The sequence below is a fragment of the Thamnophis elegans genome, chromosome 16 (genome assembly GCF_009769535.1).
Source record: "Thamnophis elegans isolate rThaEle1 chromosome 16, rThaEle1.pri, whole genome shotgun sequence".
Classification (NCBI taxonomy): Eukaryota; Metazoa; Chordata; class Lepidosauria; order Squamata; family Colubridae; genus Thamnophis; species Thamnophis elegans.
Window position 1 is genome coordinate 11,484,818 of NC_045556.1, and position 21,287 is coordinate 11,506,104.

At 42.6% G+C, this 21,287-nt stretch overlaps 1 protein-coding gene across 1 annotated transcript in view; it reads right to left on the bottom strand.

Moving 5' to 3' along the window:
* BNC1 (basonuclin 1) overlaps window positions 1-12,016 on the bottom strand; it is a 38,778-nt gene extending 26,762 nt beyond the window's left edge. Inside the window, exon 1 of the mRNA XM_032232475.1 lies at window positions 11,859-12,016. Within this exon, the coding sequence (XP_032088366.1) occupies window positions 11,859-11,867 (9 nt within the window). The 5' untranslated portion in view covers window positions 11,868-12,016. The remainder of the gene's footprint in view (window positions 1-11,858) is intronic.
* Window positions 12,017-21,287: the final 9,271 nt, after the last annotated feature.

Below are 21,287 nucleotides of genomic sequence, written 5' to 3' on the forward strand. Positions count from 1 at the left end.
AGAAACAGGTTTATTGGATGCATCGAGTTCAGCATGTTCACACACCGAAATCTGAACTGAACTGAGCTCTGCCCAGGATCCTACTTTTATGCCGTGTTCCACACGGTACATTCTCAAGGCGTTTCCATACACGAGACAAGCATGACATTTCAAAAGGGGAAGTTCACTTGGACTGTTACAGCAAAGTACATAGGAGAAATATAAAAAAAGAGAAGTTCCTATTTCATCTTAAGCTGTCAGCAGCGTTTACCTCTGTTCTATCTCTCACCCACGTCTGGCTTCCTGTGCCCCCACTTTACAGAGTCTTGCCACATTGTCCAGCCCTATTTCTAATACTTATGAGGAAGTTGGGGAGAAGGTTCACTCCAGCTAAAAGTCAACTTTGGGACTCCAGGGCACTAGAAGGAAAAGCCAAACTAAAATGAATTTATAAGGTCCATTCTATTAAGACCACCTAACCTGGCCAGCCACTGGTGGGTTTACCTGTGCAACCCATGCTGCATCACTAAGAACAAAGATAAGTGTTCCCATTTTCCCCAGCTCCTAGTTGCTGTTTTACAGTCTCCTCGTTCGGAGCAGTCATGGGTGATCTCCCAATCTCTCCTTCTCTGAGAGATATGAAGGACCTCCTCTCCAAAGCCAGTCTTTCATTTTTCACAGTGAGTCATTATCTCACTTATTAATGGAGGTGTCTTCAGTCAGCCATGACTCACATTGGAAGCCCCAGGTATTTTCTACAAATATGGCAGCTGTTGGATACTCTACAACAGTGGTGGGTTTCAAAAATTGTTGGAACCTACTCTGTGGGTGCGGCCTCCTTTGTGGGAGTGGCTTGCCACCCATGTGACCGGATGGGAGTGGCTTGCCGCCCATGTGACCGGATATGAAATTATGAATTAGTACTTAGGTTGGTCCAAGTAGCTATTCAGAAACTCTGGCATTGAGGGAATGCAAGTCTTAAAGCTGTCAAGTTACAAGATCCTTGCCAGTGGTGGGTTTCAAAATTTTTTGGAACCTCTTCTGTAAGTGTGGCCTGCTTTCCAGGTCCACTGGTGGAACCTCTTCTAACCGGTTCGGTAGATTTGATGAACCGGTTCTACCGAATAGTTGCAAACTGGTAGGAACCCACCTCTGCTCTACAAGAAGCCTATGGCCTTGGAAGCAGAGTTCATCAAGGTAGCTCAATACAAGTAAATTGTGGAAGTGACAGTCCAGCAGCAATCTGGAAGGATGGCCTCAAATTGTCAATACTGATCTAGGAGAACCTCTCCAATTCACCATTGCTATCCGTCCAACTTGTATTGGGTGTTCCATATATTTTTTTTGCCAATTATAGGACAGAGCATTTATTAGTTGAGATTTGGAGTTGCCAATTGCTCAACCATTCGGACGTTATACACAAAAGTGAAGCACCTGAAGTAATAAGTAGCTTTGCCCGTATTTCTCACTGGCTAGTAAAACAGTTTAGTCCTCTGAACAATAGGGAACACTGGTTTCCTCCTCCCATTAGTAATGAAAAATCAGAATGGTCTTCCCATTGGCTTGGTAACCATTCTACATAGCCCATGGGGAAGTCATTAACCCAACCTCTTCCTTGTTGGTTCATTTGTTAGATTTATCTTCCATCACTTTGAGGTTCAGACTTCAGAAGACTCATCCAAAATGTCTATGGAGAGTCTCAATCATCCATATCATGGTTGCCCCAAATGTGCTTTTCCAAAAGGCATTTGGGCTTTCTTAGGATTTTTTCCCCTTGAAAATGTTTTGCTTCTTACTGCAATAGAATAGTAATACAGAGTTGGAAGGGACCTTGGAGGTCTTCTAGTCCAGCTCTCTGCTTAGGCAGGAAACCCTACAACCACTTCAGACAAATGGTTATTCAATCTCTTCTTAACAACTTCCAGTGTTGGAGCATTCACAACTTCTGGAGGCAACTTCTGTTCCACTGATTAATTGTTCTGTCAGGAAATTTTTCCTTAGTTCTAAGTTGCTTTTCCCCTTGATTAGTTTCCACCCATTGCTTCTTGTTCTGCCTTCAGGTGCTTTGGAGAATAGCTTGACTCCCTCTTCTTTGTGGAAGCCCCTTAGGTATTGGAACACTGCTATCATGTCTCTCCTGATCCTTCTTTTCATCAAACTAGACACATCCAGTTCTTGCAACCGTTCATCGTGTATGTTTTAACCTTCAGTCCCTTAATCATCTTTGTCGGTCTTCTCTGCACTCTTTCTAGAGTCTCAACATCCCCATTTTCCCATCAGGCATGGGAGGAACCCTCCAATGAAGATTCAGCCCCCCAAGCCTTTCAGAGCATGTATAGAAGTTGATGAGCAGTTTGTTACTGGCATGTCAGTCCTATTTTAATAATGCATTTTCTAAGTGCTCTTTATTTCTTATAGGTTTTTTTAATCGATGTTCTTCCAATGACAGAGATGAGAAGTAGAAAAAAAAATGACGACATAACCATTGCATGCACTTTATCTAATTCCTAATTTTTTCATTCTTTTTCCCATGAAGGTATCCTGGTCTAGGTCTCAGTAAATCTCTGAGAAATGTTGAAACAATGCTGCTTTCCTGAAAACAATCTTAATAAAAGGTTTGCTTCACACCTGATTGAAATTAAAAAGAGGGGATGCTCTGCAGTTCCACATTCAAAAAGAAGTAAATATTCCAACCGTACAATTGGCAGATTAGGACGACATGCAGTGGAAAATAGATTTGTATAAAGATCCAACCAGGTTCTGGATTAAGACGGAAATTTTCTTCAGTTCTTCACTACGTGCAATTTAGATCATTAGAATAACTAAATGTGAAAATTCTTTATTTCTGTATGTAAGCAATGGAATATCAGTGTAATCTCTCTCTCTCTCTCTCTCTCTCTCTCTCTCTCTCTCTCTCTCTCTCTCTCTCTCTCTCTGTGTGTGTCTCACTCTGTCTCTTCAAGTAACCTTAAAGAGAGAGTAAAATATAAATGACTATAAATCTCTTCTTTAGAACTTTCCATTCCTTTCCCTTTCCTTCCTTCTTTCCTTTCATTTCTCTCTTCCTTTCATTTCCTTAACTTGTTTCTCTTTTCCTTTCCTTTTTTCTCTCTTCCTTTCCTTTCTTCTTTCCTTTCCTTGTCTCTCTCTTCCTTTCCTTTCCTTCTTTCCCCTTCCCATTCCCCTTTTTCTTCTCCCTTTTCCTTTTTTGATGTTTCACTTTGTTAGTTTTCCTTATTCTTTCATTCAAACTTAATACTGTTTTTAATTCTGTTGAAAAACTACTTCAATCAAAAAAATTTAAAAATACTCAAAATCTAGTATTTCCCATGAATGTGAAATATAGACTTTACAAACAACATTTCAAATTAGAAATATAGAACAAATCCATTCATTCAATTAAGAGTTCAGGAACAATTTCTAATTAGAAATGAACTTTATATCAGACTTGCTTTTAAGACTTCAAGCTATTCTGAAACATCATCAAAATAAACTCACAGCTTGTTTAATCATTCTTCTAAAGACTAAGAAATCAAACATGAAGACATTTTTCCAGTAATATGTTCATATTTCCAGGAATAGGAATAGTTTTGTAACCAAGCTTAGGTTTGGAGAAAATGGAATAAATTTTCAAGGAGAAAAATACTTCCTCTAAGTTTTCCTTATATTTTCTCTTAAATTTCTACGAACCTTTCCTGTTTCTCTCTGCAACTAATTGCCAATACTTCCTATTTTTAAAAAAGAACATTTCTATTTTTTTTCTATTAGGCCCATACCTCTGATCCCTGTTCAAAATTCACACATTCTAAACAATTCTCCTATGGATACCATAGTTTAAACCTCTGATAACATCTATGCAAATAGCGCTGAAGCACAAGCTTTATCAAAACATAAAACATTTAAAAAGTAGAAAATGGAAAAAAAACCTAATTCTAGCTGGATCATAGATTCTTCATATGAAGAACAGCTTGCAGGAACTGGGTATGTCTAGTTTAATGAAAAGAATGACTAGGGGAGAGATGATAGCAATGTTCCAATATCTCAGGAGTTGCTACAAAGAGGTAGTCAGTCAAACTATTCTCCAAAGCACCTGAGGGCAGGACAAGAAGCGATGGGTGGAAACTAATCAAGGAGAGAAGCAACTTAGAACTAAGAAATTTCCTGACAGTTAGAACAAGTAATCAGTGGAACAAGTTGCCTCCAGAAGTTGTGAATGCTCCAACACTAGTAGTTTTTAAGATGATGTTCAATAACCATTTGTCTAAAGTGGTGTAGGGTTTCCTGCCTAGGCAGGGGGTTGGACTAGAAGACCTCCAAGGTCCCTTCCAACTCTGTTATTCTATTACTTCCTTTAAGGGTTTTTATATACAATAACTACTAGAAGGATTGTTCAAAGTAGAATTAGAAGTAATTTCAATTGCAAGGTCTTTGTGGCATACAGAATTATATATTTACAAGTAAGATTATTTGTCTGAGAAACGTTTGAGGCCGGAAGAATTAATTTGGAGCTAATAATATGAACAGGTAGAAAACATAGATTTAGGAGACAAAAAACTAGAACGAAACTTACTCTTTGATCTACATCCATGAAATTCATTTCAGGTCACCTGGTGACCCTATCAATCCATGAGCAATTGGAATATATTGATGGTGAAATGTCAGCCATCATAATTCAGGGCAAAAAAATCCACAGTTTGTCCGAGTGGGCCTACAGGTTTGTCAAGTGGGCCTACAGGTTTCTTCTCAAGATGTTCCAATTCAATGCAGATTTGGGAGGAAGCCAAGGAAAAGCACCTTAATTCCAAATAGGCTGCAGTGAATTTATATTTCCCTGGGATGTCCTTTGACCTTCATCGATGCTCCAAGGATGGGAGAACCTCAGTACAATTAGAGTCCTTTGAACCTTTCATCCCTAGTCCGGATCTTGCCTTCATTGTGACAGCCAAAGGACAGCATGCTTGCACAGAAGAGTTTGAGATGGAAAATATCTTGCTGTCATTCTAAGACAGCTGTTCAAAGGATTGTGGGCACATCTGGAGAGACGAGGTATGAAGGTTAGCTAAATGAACGAGAAAAGCCCTCTATTTCCAAGTGCTGTCTGAACCATAGATAGAGTTAAAAATAAGAAGTCAGAAGAAGGGGGAAACTGCTGGGAATCTGGAAAATTTGCTCATCAAATATTAGCATCCTGAGTAAGGAATAGAATAGAATAAGAATGGATAGAATAGAATAAGAATGAATAGAATAGTATAAAAATGAATAGAATAGAATAAAAATGAATAGAATAGAATAGAATAAGAATAAATAGAATAGAGAATATAATTAAGAATGAATAGAATAGAATAAAAATGAATAGAATAGAATAAGAATAAATAGAATAGAGAATATAATTAAGAATGAGTAGAATAGAATAACAGAGTTGGAAGGGACCTTGGAGGTCTTCTAGTCCAACCACCTGCTTAGGCAGGAAACCCTACACCACTTCAGACAAATGGTTATCCAACATATTCTTAAAAAGTCACCGAAGTTGGAAGTTTCAGAGTCAAGTGGAAAAAAAGCTCTTGGATGTTTTGGAACATATATAAATCAAATCTTTATTACACTAAAGACCAGCACATACATACATACCAGTAGTGGGTTTCAATTTTTTTTGGAACCTCTTCTGTAGGTGTGGCCTGCTTTCCGGGTCCACTGGTGGAACCTCTTCTAACTGGTTCGGTAGATTTGACGAACCAGTTCTACCGAATAGGTGCGAACTGGTAGGAACCCACCTCTGATACATACATACATACATACATACATACATACATACATACATACATACATACACACACACACACACACACACACACACACACACACACACAAAATTTGGGAACCTTCCTAAAAATGTGCTTAGGATTTTTCAAGGTGCAGCTATCAATGTCTGGAGATTCATCCAGGTCATGATTGTCCCAAAGATGCATTTTCAAGAGACAACTGGCCTCTCAGAGCTAAAAGAAGCTTCTTGGATGAGAAGGTAAATGTCTTGAAAGAAAAAAACCAGAAAGTCCAGTTGCCTCTTGAAAAAAAGCACCTTTGGGATGTCCAGCTCTGAAATGTCATGAAAACTCTTGAAAGGTAAAATGTAAAGTTTCCCCTCGCACTGTCCAAAGATTTCTCCATAGCCATGTGGCCGGCATGACTGATTAACAGCAAAGGTTACCTTCCCACCAAAGTGGTCCCTATTTTTCCACTTGCATTTTGACCTGCTTTCGAACTACTAGGTTGGTAGAAGCTGGAACAAGTAACAGGAGCTCACTCCATTATGTGGCGCACCGCTGACTTAGCCACTGAGCCACCCGCGTCCCTGAAAACATTTGCACCTTCTCATGTTAGAAATAGTTTGGGAATCTTCTTTTAGGGATTTGAAAACTCTCAACAAACCCCTAAAAGAAGATTCCCAAACTATTTCTAATATGACAAGGTGCAAATGTTTTAATGCTAAAGGGTTTCCAACCAGGGAGCCATCAGTTGAATACTTCAATTCTCCCAACCTCCACATTTACAGCATTCAGAGAAGGGCATTTAGAGATGCCTGAGAAGGCACAAAATTCTCCCCAGTCCAGTTAAGTTCAATGTTAACAAGAAAGAAAAAGCATTTCGGGGATCGCTTGAGAAATCAGGGATCCTATCTGTCAAGGGATAGGATGCAAATGGGTAAAATGCTTCCCGTTGGGGTCATTTTTCTAATCAGATTAATCAGATCAATTGTGACCGCAATTAAAACCCCAAGTTTGTTGCTGAAAGGAGCATCTACGGATGCTTCCTTTATCTAGCAACCTCCAGGTGTGTTAGGTTACATAGCCCATCGAAATTGCAACTAGTTTTCGTCAATGGTTCTGTTGGTTTTTTAAAAAAAATTGGTCTTGTATGCCGCCCACTCCCGAAGGACTCCGGGCGGCTTACAATGAACAAGGGAAGGGGGATAAATAAACAAAACAACACTTTAAAATACCCAACAGTCACAGTTTCCGTAGGGCTGGATGTTTCGAGAGCCCCCCGGCCTGCTGGAGCAGCCAGGACTTGGTGGCTTTGCGGAAGGCCGGGAGGGTAGAAAGGGTCCAGATCTCCATGGGGAGTTCATTCCAGAGGGCTGGAGCTGCAACAGAGAAGGCTCTCCCCCCGGGGAGTCGCCAGCCGACATTGGCTGGCAGATGGAATCCGGAGAAGACCTAACCTGTGAGATCTAATCGGTCTTTGGGAGGTAATCCCATATGGTTCAGGGTCAACGGGATTTGCCCTCCATGCTAGCTAGAAAAAAAAAGCATCTGGAAGTTACAGATCAAGGGCGCGGTGGGGACGGGACACAATTGGTTTACATCCTTCGTAAAGAGGAATTGAAACAAGGACTGGTTTGGGTTGTTTGTTGATAAGGTTTGTTGTAACCTTATCCTAACTGTGAACACCCCGTTAATGTTAACTTGTTAACATTGAACTTAACTGGACTATGGAGAAGTTTGTGCCTTCTCAGATGTCTCCAAATCAGAGCCTCTCCACCAAATGCTGTAAATTTGAAGGTTGGGAGAGCTACGGGCCAGACTAAACTAATTGAATGAACTAATTGACTCTGGAAGTAGATGGGAAGTAATTGGTCATCTTCTCTTATTTATCTGTTGATTATTGATTACTGTTAATTTTAATTTTAATTCTTTTTTAAAAAAAATGTCATTGTCAATTTTAATTGGGTTTGGGATATTCTATTTAATTTTTTAAAAAACTTTTGTATTATGTGTTTCTTTTAACGTTGTACGCCGCCCTGAGTCCTTGGGAGAAGGGCGGCATATAAATCTAATAAACCTAAACCTATCTCTATCTCTAGCAGGACAAGGTGGCTCAGTGGCTAAGACGCTGAGCTTGTCGATCAGAAAGGTCAGCAGTTCAGCGTAATGGGAGTGAGCTCCTGTTACTTGTCCCAACTTCTGCCAACCTAGCAGTTCAAAAGCACGTAAAAAATGCAAGTAGAAAAAATAGGAACCACCTTTGGTGGGAAGGTAAGAGTGTTCCGTGCGCCTTCGGCGTTTAGTCATGCCGGCCACATGACCACGGAGATGTCTTTTGGACAGCGCTGGCTCTTCAGCTTAGAAACTGAGATGAGGACCGCCGCCTAGAGTCGGGAACGACTAGCACAAATGTGCTAGGGGAACCTTTACCTTTAGCTTATCTAGCAACCTTGGTTGGAGTGCTCCTGGACCTTGAAGAGCTCCTCCTCAACCATCATTGTTAACCATTTTTTTGAGTCTGTCTCTCCTCTAGGAACCTTTTTGTTTTTTGGTCCCTGGCAGCCTAGATTTCCTGCTGCAATATTACACAGGCCAGTCTGGGAGGAGGATGTGAAAATAAATAGCAATTTTAAAGGTTCTTAAGAGGATAGATCTTTTCTCTTTTATCCGTAGGCTCAATTTATCCTCAAATGATAACTTGGATTCTGTATCAGCAAGAAACCTAACTGAAGGTAGCAAAGGAAGGAGACTGGTGTCTCTGCCGGCTGGATTCCAGAGTAAAGACTCAGTGGCACCAAACAGAACTGCAGACCCCATCTCATTACAAGGGATGCTTTCTAAAACGCCATCCAGTCAGTGGAGGCCACCATTGCTTTGCAACAGCCAAGGAAAGACAAGGGTTTTGGGGGAATTACCCCAATCCTGAAAATCCATCGGAAGAAGATGGGAAGATGGATATCACCAGAAGGGAAGGCCTCCTGGAGAGAAGATCTCTTGGAAGACACCGGATCTCCTGCATCACGATCCGAATAGTGGATTAAAAACAGCGGAATTTTCCTGGCTAGAATTAAGACACAAGGACTTTCAGAAAAAGTCCTTGTATGTTGGTTGGTTATATATATATATATATATATATATATATATATATATATATATATATATATATATATATATATATATATATATATATATATATATATATATATATGCTGATAGCATAAATATAAAAAATGTAACAAAAAGGCAACAGTAAAAAAATATTGGGTTTCTGTCTGGATGGTCTCTTGTGACGAGCCTAATGACAGAGAGTGGAAGTGTGACCTTCCTCCCATACTTGGGCATACCAGGGGTTGTGACTTTAAGTATATATATATATATATATATATATATATATATATATATAGTATATGTATATGTATATGTATATGTATATGTATATGTATATGTATATGTATATGTATATGTATATGTATATGTATATGTATATGTATATGTATATGTATATGTATATGTATATGTATATGTATATGTATATGTATATTCCACCCTTTGAGTGGAAGCAACCTGTATTTTTTGGAGCGGGGGAGAGAACATATATATACAGAGCCGAGGTGGCACAGTGGTTAAATGCACCACTGCAGGTTACTACATCTGACTGCAGTTCTGAAGTTCGGCTGTTCAAATCTCACCGGCTCAGGGTTGACTCAGCCTTCCATCCTTCTGAGGTGGGTAAAATGAGGAGCCGGATTGTTGTTGGGGGCAATATGCTGACTCTGTAGAGAGGGCTGAAAGCCCCATGAAGCGGTATATAAGTCTAACTGCTATTGCTAGAACAAGGGCAACTCTTTTCCCACCCCTCCCCCTGAAACTTTCATCTTTTGAGAATGAAAGACGATTGGGCTGGCACCCTCCCCAAGTGTTGGAAGTGCACAGTGGCATATCTGTAACCACAAAAGGAGCACGCTCGATGTGGAGAACATGTTTCTACACTGCATTTGAGAAAGTTTGGCTCGAAGCTATGCACTGATTAATATCAGATCTCTTCCTTGACTGGCTCCTTGATCTTGTCACATCTGGCTGACAAATCCTTACAAGCTTTTCCAAAGCAGGGCAGCCCCGTCATGCTCGGAGCGGGAGGGGGGGAGAGTTAGTTGCTGGAAGGAAGTGACAAGACCAGCCGAGCGGTGATGTGCCATCCGCTGAAACTAATGAAGTTGACTTTCCCTTCCAGGCTCTCCCGGAAAGTTTCTTTTTAAAAAAAATAAAAATAAATAAATAAAGGCAACAAAACACGCCTCAAGGTTTTGCAATAGGGCAACAGCTCGCCAAGAAGATAAGACAAAAGATCCACCTCCCAAAATTCACGCCGCTAAGCTATTGCATGATCTTTAAAAAAAAAAAAAAGCTTTCTAAACTGCTTATGGCATACCTGAACCAAACAGCATCCCAACATGCACAATTAAAAATGAAAAGGGAAAAGAAATAGCGGAATTGTTCAAAAATCTATCCCCCTGCCCTTTGGAGAGGGTTATCATCATCATCATCATCATCATCATCATCATCTTCTTCTTCTTCCTCCTCCTCCTCCTCCTCCCCCCTCCTCCTCCTCCTCCTTCTTCTTCCTCCTCTCCTCCCCCTCCTTCTTCCTCTTCCTCTCCTCCACCTTCCTCTTCTCTTCTTCTCTTCTTCATCCTCCTCCATCCTCCTCCTCTTCTTCTTCTTCTTCCTCCTCCTCCTCCTCCCCCCTCCCCCTCCTTCTTCCTCTTCCTCCTCCTCCTCCTCCTCTTCTTCTTCTTCCTCCTCCTCCTCCTCCCCCCTCCCCCTCCTTCTTCCTCTTCCTCCTCTCCTCTTCTTCTTCTTTCCTCCTCCTCCTCCTCCTCCTCTCCCTCCCTCTCTTTCTCTCTCTAACAGTTTTAGAGCTTAATGTTGGATGCTTTTAAAGCTATTTTGTTTTCAGTTTCTCCCCCCCCCCCTATTAAAATATCCCCTCTTATGCCATATGGACTTATAGCCCCCTCTTATGTCATATGGACTAATCTCACTTTCCCTATCCTCTGCATTTTTAATATCTCAAAAACGGAAGTTTACTTCTTTAGAAACCTTTGCTCCCAATCTGCTACCTTTAGCACTTATCAAAACAGTGCAGACGAAAACATGCAGACACACACACCGTGCCCATGCACGCACATATTATACATGCACCCACGGATCATGAGTAAACAGAGAACACGCTTGGATCCTTAGATCTGTTATCCGAAGCATGGTAATAAAACTTTGTTTAAAACTATGTCTTAACTTTTTTTTTTCAAAACCAGGTCAACAAAATAACATCGGAATCGTATTTTTTGTGGTGCGGGAGGATAAAGGGCAGAATTCCCCATCCCATCCTCACAGTAATGTCGCCAAATCACTTTCGTCTGGTCTCAGCATCACCACAACATCACACAACTGTATCGCCACAACCGTCAGGTTCATCCGCTTAGAGCCGTCGACTCGGGAGACACAAACCGTGCATTTGGTAGCTACTAAACTGCCCGTGCAAAAAGTTGGTCGGGATTAAAACGCTGCCAAGCTCGTCGCAATGTACAGGTGCCTCTGCTTCGCCCGCAACAGGGACCAGGGGGAAAAACTTGAGCGAAACGGGGTTCTCAACCACCTGGAAGCAAAAAATAAGGCAACTCCGAAGACGCGCCTCTTTTTCGAACCCGCGTTTGCAAAAAAAAGAAATCAAATCAAACCAAAACCCATTTTCTTGGCCATCCGTTGCCGTGGAAACGAATTGGAAACACGCGCGCACACACACACCCCATCAGCAAGAATGAAAAGGCTGCGAGACTCCCGACAAATTATTCTGCAGAATCTGGTCCCGCAGTTCAGCCGACCGTTGCAATGCAGGACAGGAATCTGCTGGAAATCTATTTGCTTGGTAGTCCGGGACGTTGGAGCTATTGCAAGGAAGGCGAAGAAGGGGAAAGAGGGAGGGAGAGAGAGAGAGAGAGGGAGAGGGAGAGGAGAGAGGGAGAGAGAGAGAATCTGGAAGAGGTTGTGGGGAAAGCGTCTCCCCTCCGAATCCATGCACGGGCGGTTATTTTTTTAAAAAGAAGAAACTTTCCTTACCTCCGACATTCTTACGCGGCATGTGTTTGGAGAGCTATACAAGTATTTCCCATCCCCTCCGCTGTGAGTTGTACAAAGAGCCACCAGGAAACATTCTTGTCTGTAACAAGCAAAAGAGGCAGAGTCATCCTTAGCCTTTGGTCTCTCGCCCTCGTCTGAAGCGGTGCACCTCCACGCCTGTGTAGGCTCTCAACACAGGGGAGTGAAATCAGATCTCTCTTCCAACGCCACTCCGCCTCCCCCCCCCCCCACTCCTGGCTCTGCTTCGTCCCACAGTCTGGGACTGCTCTCTCTTATTCTCTCGCCCTCTCTTCTCTCCCCCTTCCTTCCTTCCTTCCTTCCTCTCTTCTCCCTCTCTCCCTTCCTCTCTCTCTTTTCTCTCTCTCCCTTCCTCTTTCTTCTCTTTCTCCCTTCCTCTAGCTGTTTTCTCTCCCCCTCCCTCTTCCTTTCTCTCCTCTCCCCCTTTCTCGTTCTCCCTCCAGCTCTCTTCTCTCTCCCTCTCTCCCTTTCTGTCTTCTCTCTCTTTCTCTTCCCTCTCTTTCTCCCTCCCTCTAGCTCTCCCTCCCTCCCTTTCTTTCCTCTCTCTGTTTCTCTGTTTCTCTCTCTCTATTTTCTCTTCCCCTCTCTCTTTCTCCCTTCCTCTAGCTCTCTTTTCTCTCTTTCTGTCCCTCCCTTCTTCCCTTTCTCTCTTCTCTCTCTCTTTCTGTGTCTCTTCTCTCTTTCTTTTTCTCCCTCCCTCTAGCTCTCCTCCCCTTTCTTTCCTCTCTCTGTTTCTCTGTTTCTCTCTCTCTATTTTCTCTTCCCCTCTCTTTTCTCCCTTCCTCTAGCTCTCTTTTCTCTCTTTCTGTCCCTCCCTCCTTCCCTTTCTCTCTTCTCTCTCTATTTCTGTGTCTCTTCTCTCTCTCTTCTTTTTCTCCCTCCCTCTAGCTCTCCCTCCCTTTCTTTCCTCTCTCTGTTTCTCTCCCTCCCCTCCCTATTTTCTCTTCCCTTCTCTTTCTTTTTCTCCCTTCCTCTAGCTCTCTTTTCTCTCTTTCTGTCCTCCCTCCTTCCCTTTCTCTCCTTCTCTCTCTCTTTCTGTGTCTCTCTTTCTCTCTTTCTTTTTTTCCCCTCCTCTCTAGCTCTCCCTCCCTCCCTCCTTGTTCTCTCCTCTCTCTGTTTCTCTGTGTCTCTCTCTATTCTCTCTTCCCCTCTCTTTCTCCCTTCCTCTAGCTCTCTTTCTCTCTTTCCCTCTCTCCCTCCCTTCTCTCTCTCTCTCTATCTCTCTCTCTCTTCTCTCCAGGATGCTCCACCTCAGTTGCAGCCCTGCAGCCAGAAGACAGACCCCCTCACAGCTGGCTAGACAAAGGGCACACAGCACTCATCTTTCACACAGGTTGGATCAAAAGGAGACCTGAGCACCCCCGAGCTCCGAATGCTGCTGCGTGTGGAGAGAGAAACCCCGCCGCTCCTCCAGACCACGAAGCCATTCGGTCAATGAAGCTAACCTAAGGCCCAAGCTACCTCCCCCCTCTTTTGGGGTGAGGGTTGGGGGCTTTTCAAGAATCCATAGCTCTCTCTTCAAAGGTCTGCAGGAGGATGAAGAGGAGGAAGATGATGATAAAATGATGACAACAAAGATCATATTTTTCTGAGCAAGGAGGCGAGCTTTTGTTGAAGTACATCCAGCCCAGTCGTTTCTAAAGAGCCCCAAATGGAAAAGTGAAATCAAATGGAGAATATCAATACTCAAATAGCTCACGCACAATCTGCTGTATTGTTTTTTTTTTTTTCAAAGTTCAGCAAGACGATTTAAAAGAAAAAGGAGAGAAGGAAGGCAAGGGAAGCATCTGAATCAGAACTGAAACCCAATTTTGGGATGATGGTCTACGCCATGCAGGTTAAAGTATGCATCGATTACAAGGGAGAACAAAAAATACGATTCAGTAAACTCAACTATGGTGCCCCAGACACAAATCTCTACCACGTACAAGGTTAAAAATGATTTGCCCATGAAAGAGAGACACAGTTTCTATATGACCTGTGGCGGTGTTTCTGCATTAAAAGCATCAATTCTGTTTTCCTGCCTTGAGATTCAAAATATTTTAGAGATAGAAAGAATAATTTATCACTCACTAATAAATCCCAGGCTTTGTGGTGTATTGGTTGTGGCCCACCACAACAATGTCCACCAGCTTCTAGCCTAGTACCTTAACCACTAGACCACACTATAGAGAACTTTTATGATGTACACCTCCCGAGTCACTTGTTGAGATGGACAACTATAGAAATACTTAAGCTCAGCTCAGCTCAAATCAAATCAAATCAATAAATAAATACTGGCTTTACAAAAGAGTCTACTCTAGGCAGAGATATATGCACTACTGGCCAGAGGTGGGTTCCTACCAGTTTGCACCTATTCGGTAGAACCGGTTCGTCAAATCTACCGAACCGGTTAGAAGAGGTTCCACCAGTGGACCCAGAAAGCAGGCCACACCTACAGAAGAGGTTCCAAAAATTTTTGAAACCCACCACTCACACACGCGCGCACACACACACACACACACACACACACACAGACTCAAACAGAGAGAGAAAAAGAAAGAGAAAGAAAGGAAGAAAGAAACAAATAAAAAAAGAAAAAGAAAGAAAAAGTGAGAGAAAGATAAAAGGAAAAAGGGACAGAGAGACAAAAGGAAGGAAAGAGAGAGAGAGAGAGAGAGAGAGAGAGAACAAATGGCCTGCAAGCCACTCCCACCAGGTCACATGGCCGGCAAGCCACTCCCACAAAGGAGGCCACACCCACAGAGTAGGTTCAAAAAAATTCGAAACCCACCACTGCTACTGGCCCAATACGGAGTTTCACAAATTCCTACATTCCCAAGCTTGTCTAGCACAATTACTTTATTTTGTTAGACGTGCAGCCCAATTTTCACGCAGGTTTTGAAAGCAATGAGCTTAGCCCTCCAGCTTCTCATTCTGCCCGGCCATCATCAACAACCCTATAGCTCTTGTTAGTTGGAAGAGACTAACCCTAACCCTAACCCTAACCCTAACCCTAACCCTAACCCACCCAAAGCTACTTGCTCCTTTTCCAAGGTGGACCTGCAGCTGCATCCCCCCCAGTGGTGGGTTTCAAAATATTTTAGAACCTCTTCTGTAGGTGTGGCCTGCTTTGTGGGAGTGGCTTGCCGGCCATGTGACTGGGTAGGAGTGGCTTCCAACATGTGATTGGGTGGGCGTGGCCAACTTGTAAAATGTGGTGAAACTCACTTAACAACGCTCCTGCTTAGCAACCAAAATGTTGGCTCAGGAACTCTGGCATTGAAGCACGCAAGTCTTAAAGCTCTGAATTTACAAGACCCTTGCACCCCTAACCCTTTAGGAAAAAACCCCCAGGGTTGTTCAAACGTGACAGCTTTAAGACTTGTGGACTTCAACTCCCAGAATTCCTCCTCTCGTTCTTCATCTTGATGATGTGCGGACGGGCGGGGGGGGGGGGGGGGGGGAGCTGGAACTGGTTCTAAACAGCACTGTAGATTTGTGGAACCTCTTCTATAGAAGAGGTTACAACTGGCAAGAACCCACCCCTGATTCCCCCATTCTAGCCTGACAGCTTCACCACATCACCTCAATGGGCTCTAATAGTAAATCCAGCATCCACATAGTTTAGGCCTGTGATGGCAAACCTCTGGCGTGTGGAGCCACCTCTGCAGGCATGAGCTGTTTGCCCTATCTCAGCTCCAGTGCATATGCCCATGCCGGCCAACTGATTTTTGCCTCTCCGGGCTGTTTTTGCCCTCCCCAGGCTCCAGGAAAGTCTCCGGAGCTGAGGAGGGTGAAAAACGGGCCCACCAGGATTACCGGAAGTTTGGAAATGGATCATTTATGGCTTCCAGAGGCCCTCCAGGGGGCCAGGGAAGGCCTCCTGAGACTCCAGGAAAGCCTATGGAGCCTGGGGAGGGCAAAAAAACAGGTCTACCGGGCGCACCGGAAGTTCGGAAATAACTGTTTCCAGCTTCCGGAGGGCCTCCGGGAGGCCGGGGGAGGGTGAAAAGGGCCTCCCCTGGCCCTCCAGAGGCCCTCCGGAAGCTGGAAATGGTCCATTTCCAAACTTCCAGTAGGCCTGTTTTTTTGCCCTCCCCAGGCTCCATAGGCTTTCCTGGAGCATGGGGAGGGCAAAAACGGCCTCCCCCAGGCCCCCAGAGGAAATACCAAGCTCATCTTGGCTGTGAGAAGTGCCCCGGCAGTGCATGCACATGTGGGAGCGCACTTTGCATTATGGGTGCATTATGGGCGCTTCCATTTTTGGCATCCAACAAGAGGTTAGCCATCACTGGTTTAGAGTGTGTAAAACAACATCAAATCAGCCTACGAATAATTTTCAATGTATCTATAGCACAGTCATCTTTAACAATTGTGAATAATTATAGAGATTACACGATAGGGATGTTTCTATGTTTATTTCTATGTTATGGGGTGTATTGTTCTAAAAAAAAAAAGATCTTTCGTTTTTCCCTTTGGAAATGTAACTCAGTGCTATCATCTAGCTTCAAGTCATACCTTCAGGTGTTCATCTAAAATTCTAGCTGAGTACAGGGAAATCTTCCACTGAATGTCTCAGAGCCTATTTTCACCCTGAGATAAAAATTTTAAGTGAATTTTAAGGGAGAAGAGGGGGGGGGAACTCCATCAGAAAATATCAGGAACTGCTTATCATCCCTCAATGGGTCGTCGTTGCTTCTGAATATTTCTCTCTTTGCCTGTCTCGATTATTCACATTGCAAAAAAAGAGAGAAATTTATACCATACCTACCGGCGTCTGTTGGAAGAGGAGTAAATAAATGGCAACGCAATGATTGTGGCAGCATGATCAAAGTTTTGCCCTTTGGGTGTGATGCAACTTTGATGTGTGTACAAATGAGGCAGAGCTTTGATGAGGCGGCCATTTTGCCTTTATTGACCCACTCTGGGGATGCCAGTGATTCTAAGCCTACATTACATACATAGTGTCTTCCCCTGAAATCAGTGAAGCTTCCCCACCAAGTTCAATAATATCTGGCATTTTCCATATAGGAAGGATTCAACGTAATGCGGTTACCCAAATCCCATGATTTTTAAATTCTGACCATGAGATAAATGGAAAGAAAAACAGAGGCAGCTCATTTTTGTGAAGGTGTTCTGACCTAAGCTTCCCAAGATCATGAAACCAACTCCTCGTCCCGATAAAATCTCTTTATTTAGGTTAAAGGGAATTCCTCTCCAGCAAAGTCCCGGCCAACAGTCTTTCAAGAGATTTCACAACTACAGACTTTGATTAGGCTTGGAGAGCTGCCAGGCCGATATCTTCCAAACGCCACGCTGTAGCAGCAATTCCTTGGCAAGAAGTCAAGATCTTCGCTCTAATGAATTGAATTAATTGTCTCCTGCAAACGCCCCCTCCCTTTTCACTTCTCTCTATTCCCTATGGGAGGGGCCATTCACCGTCCACCTCTGCCTTTACTCCTCAGTTGACCCTTGTTCCTTAGCTGTTCCCTTGCAGCTCTGCACATGCACACATTGGGAACAGGCTCCAGCTGTTCTTCTGCTCCACTGATCTTCAACTCTTAAGGCAGCTGATAACTGTTGGATAGCCCTGGCCCCATCTCTGCCTCCGACACAGAGCCCTCATCAGAGCCTTCCCCAGACTCCAGGACTGGCCCATGTTCCTCCCCAATTTCCTCACTGTCTGATTCTGCTGCTGGTGGGCCACAACAAAAGGGCCAAAAAAGCTTCCTTAAATGCTGTCAATGAAGCTTGAATGTCATTCAGTTTTAATCGTATTTATTTTACATACATTTTATATGAAATGTATGTGAAATAAATAGGCTTAAAATTAAATGACATTTGCCCAGTGATCGGGCAACATCAACTGCATTTAAGGAAGCTTGTTTACGAGGGGAGCACTCTCTGTTTTCCCTTCTGTTTATCCAATAGTCAGAATTATAAAAATCATGTGATTTGGGTAAATATATTACATTGAATTCTTCCTACATGGAAAATGCCAGATGTTACAGAACTCAGCGGGGAAGCTTCACTGAATATTTGTATGCGAATAGAATATTATTATGTCTCAATGTTGGTGAAACCTCGGGGTCGTACTGTAGAAAGCTGCAGTATGAGGGTCAAACAAATGACTATATCTCGGCAAGTATTGCATCAGCACCTTCAACTCTTTACCAATGTTTATTGGGGACGCGTTGTGCATGTACACATAAAATTTCATCGAAATCCGTGATGGTCGAGCAGGGAGCCCCAAACCATTTGACATGGCATGAGCTTATAAAATAAAATCTGATTTCACATACAGCTTCTACTGCAGATGGCCGTGCTCCTGAAGTAAGTGGAATGCAGCCACCTCTGGAGATCAAAGGCGATGGACAATGGAGATCAGTGGCAAAATGTTGGATGAAGAGTCTTGTCTGCAAACTCAAGGGATGGTCTTTATTGCAGAAGATAACCTACTGACCTTACAAAGGTGCTGTCCCATCGATGGTGCTGAAACGAGACTCAACCACTATTTTGGGGACTGGAGGCTTCCATTGTATTCTCCTCTGCCCTAAGCTGGGTGGACTTCAACTCCAAGAATTCCACAAAGTTTACAGAAGGCTGGCTGGAGAAATCTGGTCATTGAAGTCCACCCATCTTAAAGTTGCTAATATTAAAAAACCAAAACAAAACCCTAATCTAAGGAAATGTATTTGTTCAGCTTAACAGTTCTGTAGATATCTATCGCTGTGAACCAAAGGAGATAACTGGACACAGGTAATGTGTAGAAATTACAATATATTTGGGTTCTTAACTTTTTCTTATTTAAATAGAAAGAAACTAATCCAGCTAAAAGGCAGTTCAGCCTCCGGTGCTTAATACTTGGGAGAGCTTGACCATTTGGATAAGCCAATATAGATTGACCGGCTACATGAATTTGATATGAGACACACGCCGAGAAATTTAGCAATAGTCAAACGAAGTGGCACAGATCCAGTTGCAATATTAGAACAGCAAGATGTGTCACCAGGAGTAACTTGGTTTCAAATTTTTTTTTAGTTGTTCACTTTCCGTGGCGTTTCCTGGGGGTTTCATGCTTTTTATGGCCAAGTTTGCAGTTCGGAAGTTAATTCATCCTGGTGCCATAACAAGTTCAATGAGTAATCATTTATCAGCATGAAGTGACAATTTCTCTTTTGTCTTCCGGCTCGGCTTTTAAGACGATTGCCCCAGTGACTAAAGGTGCATCAGTGACATTGGCAGGCTGACACAAAGAGCAGGGTGTGTTTGTGGAATCCTTTGGCACATCATAAAACTATACACTGTTATTAAAAAGCAAAAAAGCAAAAAAATAAATAATTGCACATAAAATGTAGGAGGGAAAATATGGAAACCCAAAGAAGGGATTTAAATATATATTCTCAAAAACTTATCTCAATTTGTTCCACAATGTTATTTATGCTGCCTATGTATGTTAGAGAGACGCGGTGGCTCAGTGGCTAAGACAATGGTTTACGGTTTACGGTTTACGGTTATTAGGATTTGTATGCCCCCACTCTCGAGAGACTCAGGGCAGGCTTACAGATAAAACAGGGAAGGGGGACATATAAAAATTAAAAAGAACAGACATTAAAATTGCACAACATTCATATAGCTTAGAGTGGGGCTGGATAAATCAACAGCCCCAGGCCTGCCGGAACAGCCAGGTCTTAATCGCTTTGCGGAAGGCCGGAAGAGTGGTAAGGGTCCGGATCTCCACCAGGGAGATCGTTCCATAGGGCCGGAGCAGCTACAGAGAAGGCCCTCCCCTGGGGAGTCAGCCAGCCGACATTGACCGGCAGATGGAATCCGGAGGAGGCCTAATCTGTGTGATCTTATAGGTCTCTGGGAAGTAAATGGCAGGAGGCGGTTCAAATCCCTAGTACCGTGTAACGGAGTGAGCTCCCGTTACTTGTCCCAGCTTCTGCCGACCTAGCAGTTCGAAAGCACGTAAAAATTCAAGTAGAAAAATAGGAACCATCTTTGGTGGGAAGTTAACAGCATTCCGTGCGCTTTCGGTGTTTAGTTGTGCTAGCCACATGACTACGGAGATGTCTTCAGATTCTTTGGCTTTGAAACGGAGATGAGCACTGCCCTCTAGAGTCAGGAACAACTAGCACATCCGTGTGAGGGGAACCTTTAATTTTAAATGCATGTTATCTCTGTATGTAATGTATACATTAAAATGATTTTATGATACTTCAATCACTTTGACCCAAAGTAACTCAGTTCAGGCTGGTAAATTAAGAGGAATTCACTATCTATCTATCTATCTATCTATCTATCTATCTATCTATCTATCTATCTATCTATCTATCTATATATATTATATATATATATATATATAAAATAAATAAATAAAGGGAGACTAGTATAGATCTATTTCAAGCTATTTAGCTCTCATCAGCTAGCCATACCCTTACTGGGATTTGAAGGGTATGGCTAGCTGATGAGAGCTAAATAGCTTGAAATAGATCTATACTAGTCTCCCTTTATTTATTTATCAGCACAAATACAACAAAATGTAACAAAAAGGCAACAGTAAAAATATTGGGTTTCTGCCGGGGGTTGTAAAATCTTTATATATATATTTGCTATTTAGTTTGGAGAAACCCAAATCAGTTATGCAACCTTGTAGAAAGTCTTGTTTTAGTTAGGCTGATTTCAGAGAGGTGACATAATAAAGAAAGATTTATGGATTTACTAATAAATAGGCAGTGCCATTAGGAATATTTGTTCCATTCATTAATTGTTCTCACTGTCAGGAAATTTCTCCTTAGTTCTAAGTTGCTTCTCTCTTTGATTAGTTTCCACCCATTGCTTCTTGTCCTGCCCTCGGGTGCTTTGAAGAATAGCTTGACTCAGTCTTCTTTATGGTAGCCTCTGAGATATTGGAAGACTGCTATCATGTCTCCCCTAGTCCTTCTTTTCATTAAAGTAGACATATCCAATTCCAGCAACCGTTCTTCATATGATTTAGCCTCCCGTCCCCTAATCATCTTTGTTGCTCTTCTCTGCACTCTTTCTGGAGTCTCAACATCAATAAATGGAAGAAGACTCACAGAAAACAGAGAGTCTGCCTGGATTCAAAATGGTACTTTTAAAAAATTATTTTGCAAAGAATTCTGCCTTGATTGCTAAGAGTGAGAGCAACTTTCACCTGACGTCAGAAGAGACTGCCTTTCATTTTTTTTCTTCATTTTCCTTAGAGTGGAAATACACACTGATAAATTTTGGTAGTCTGTAAAGATCTGTCTACTTTGCTTTGCTTCTCTATAAACAGCACCTAAGTGAAGATGTCTGACTAAATGAGACTGAATGCACCTTTACCAGGACAGCTGCTAAAAGCCAGCCGACGGCTATCCCCTTGTGTTTCTCCTTTAGAAG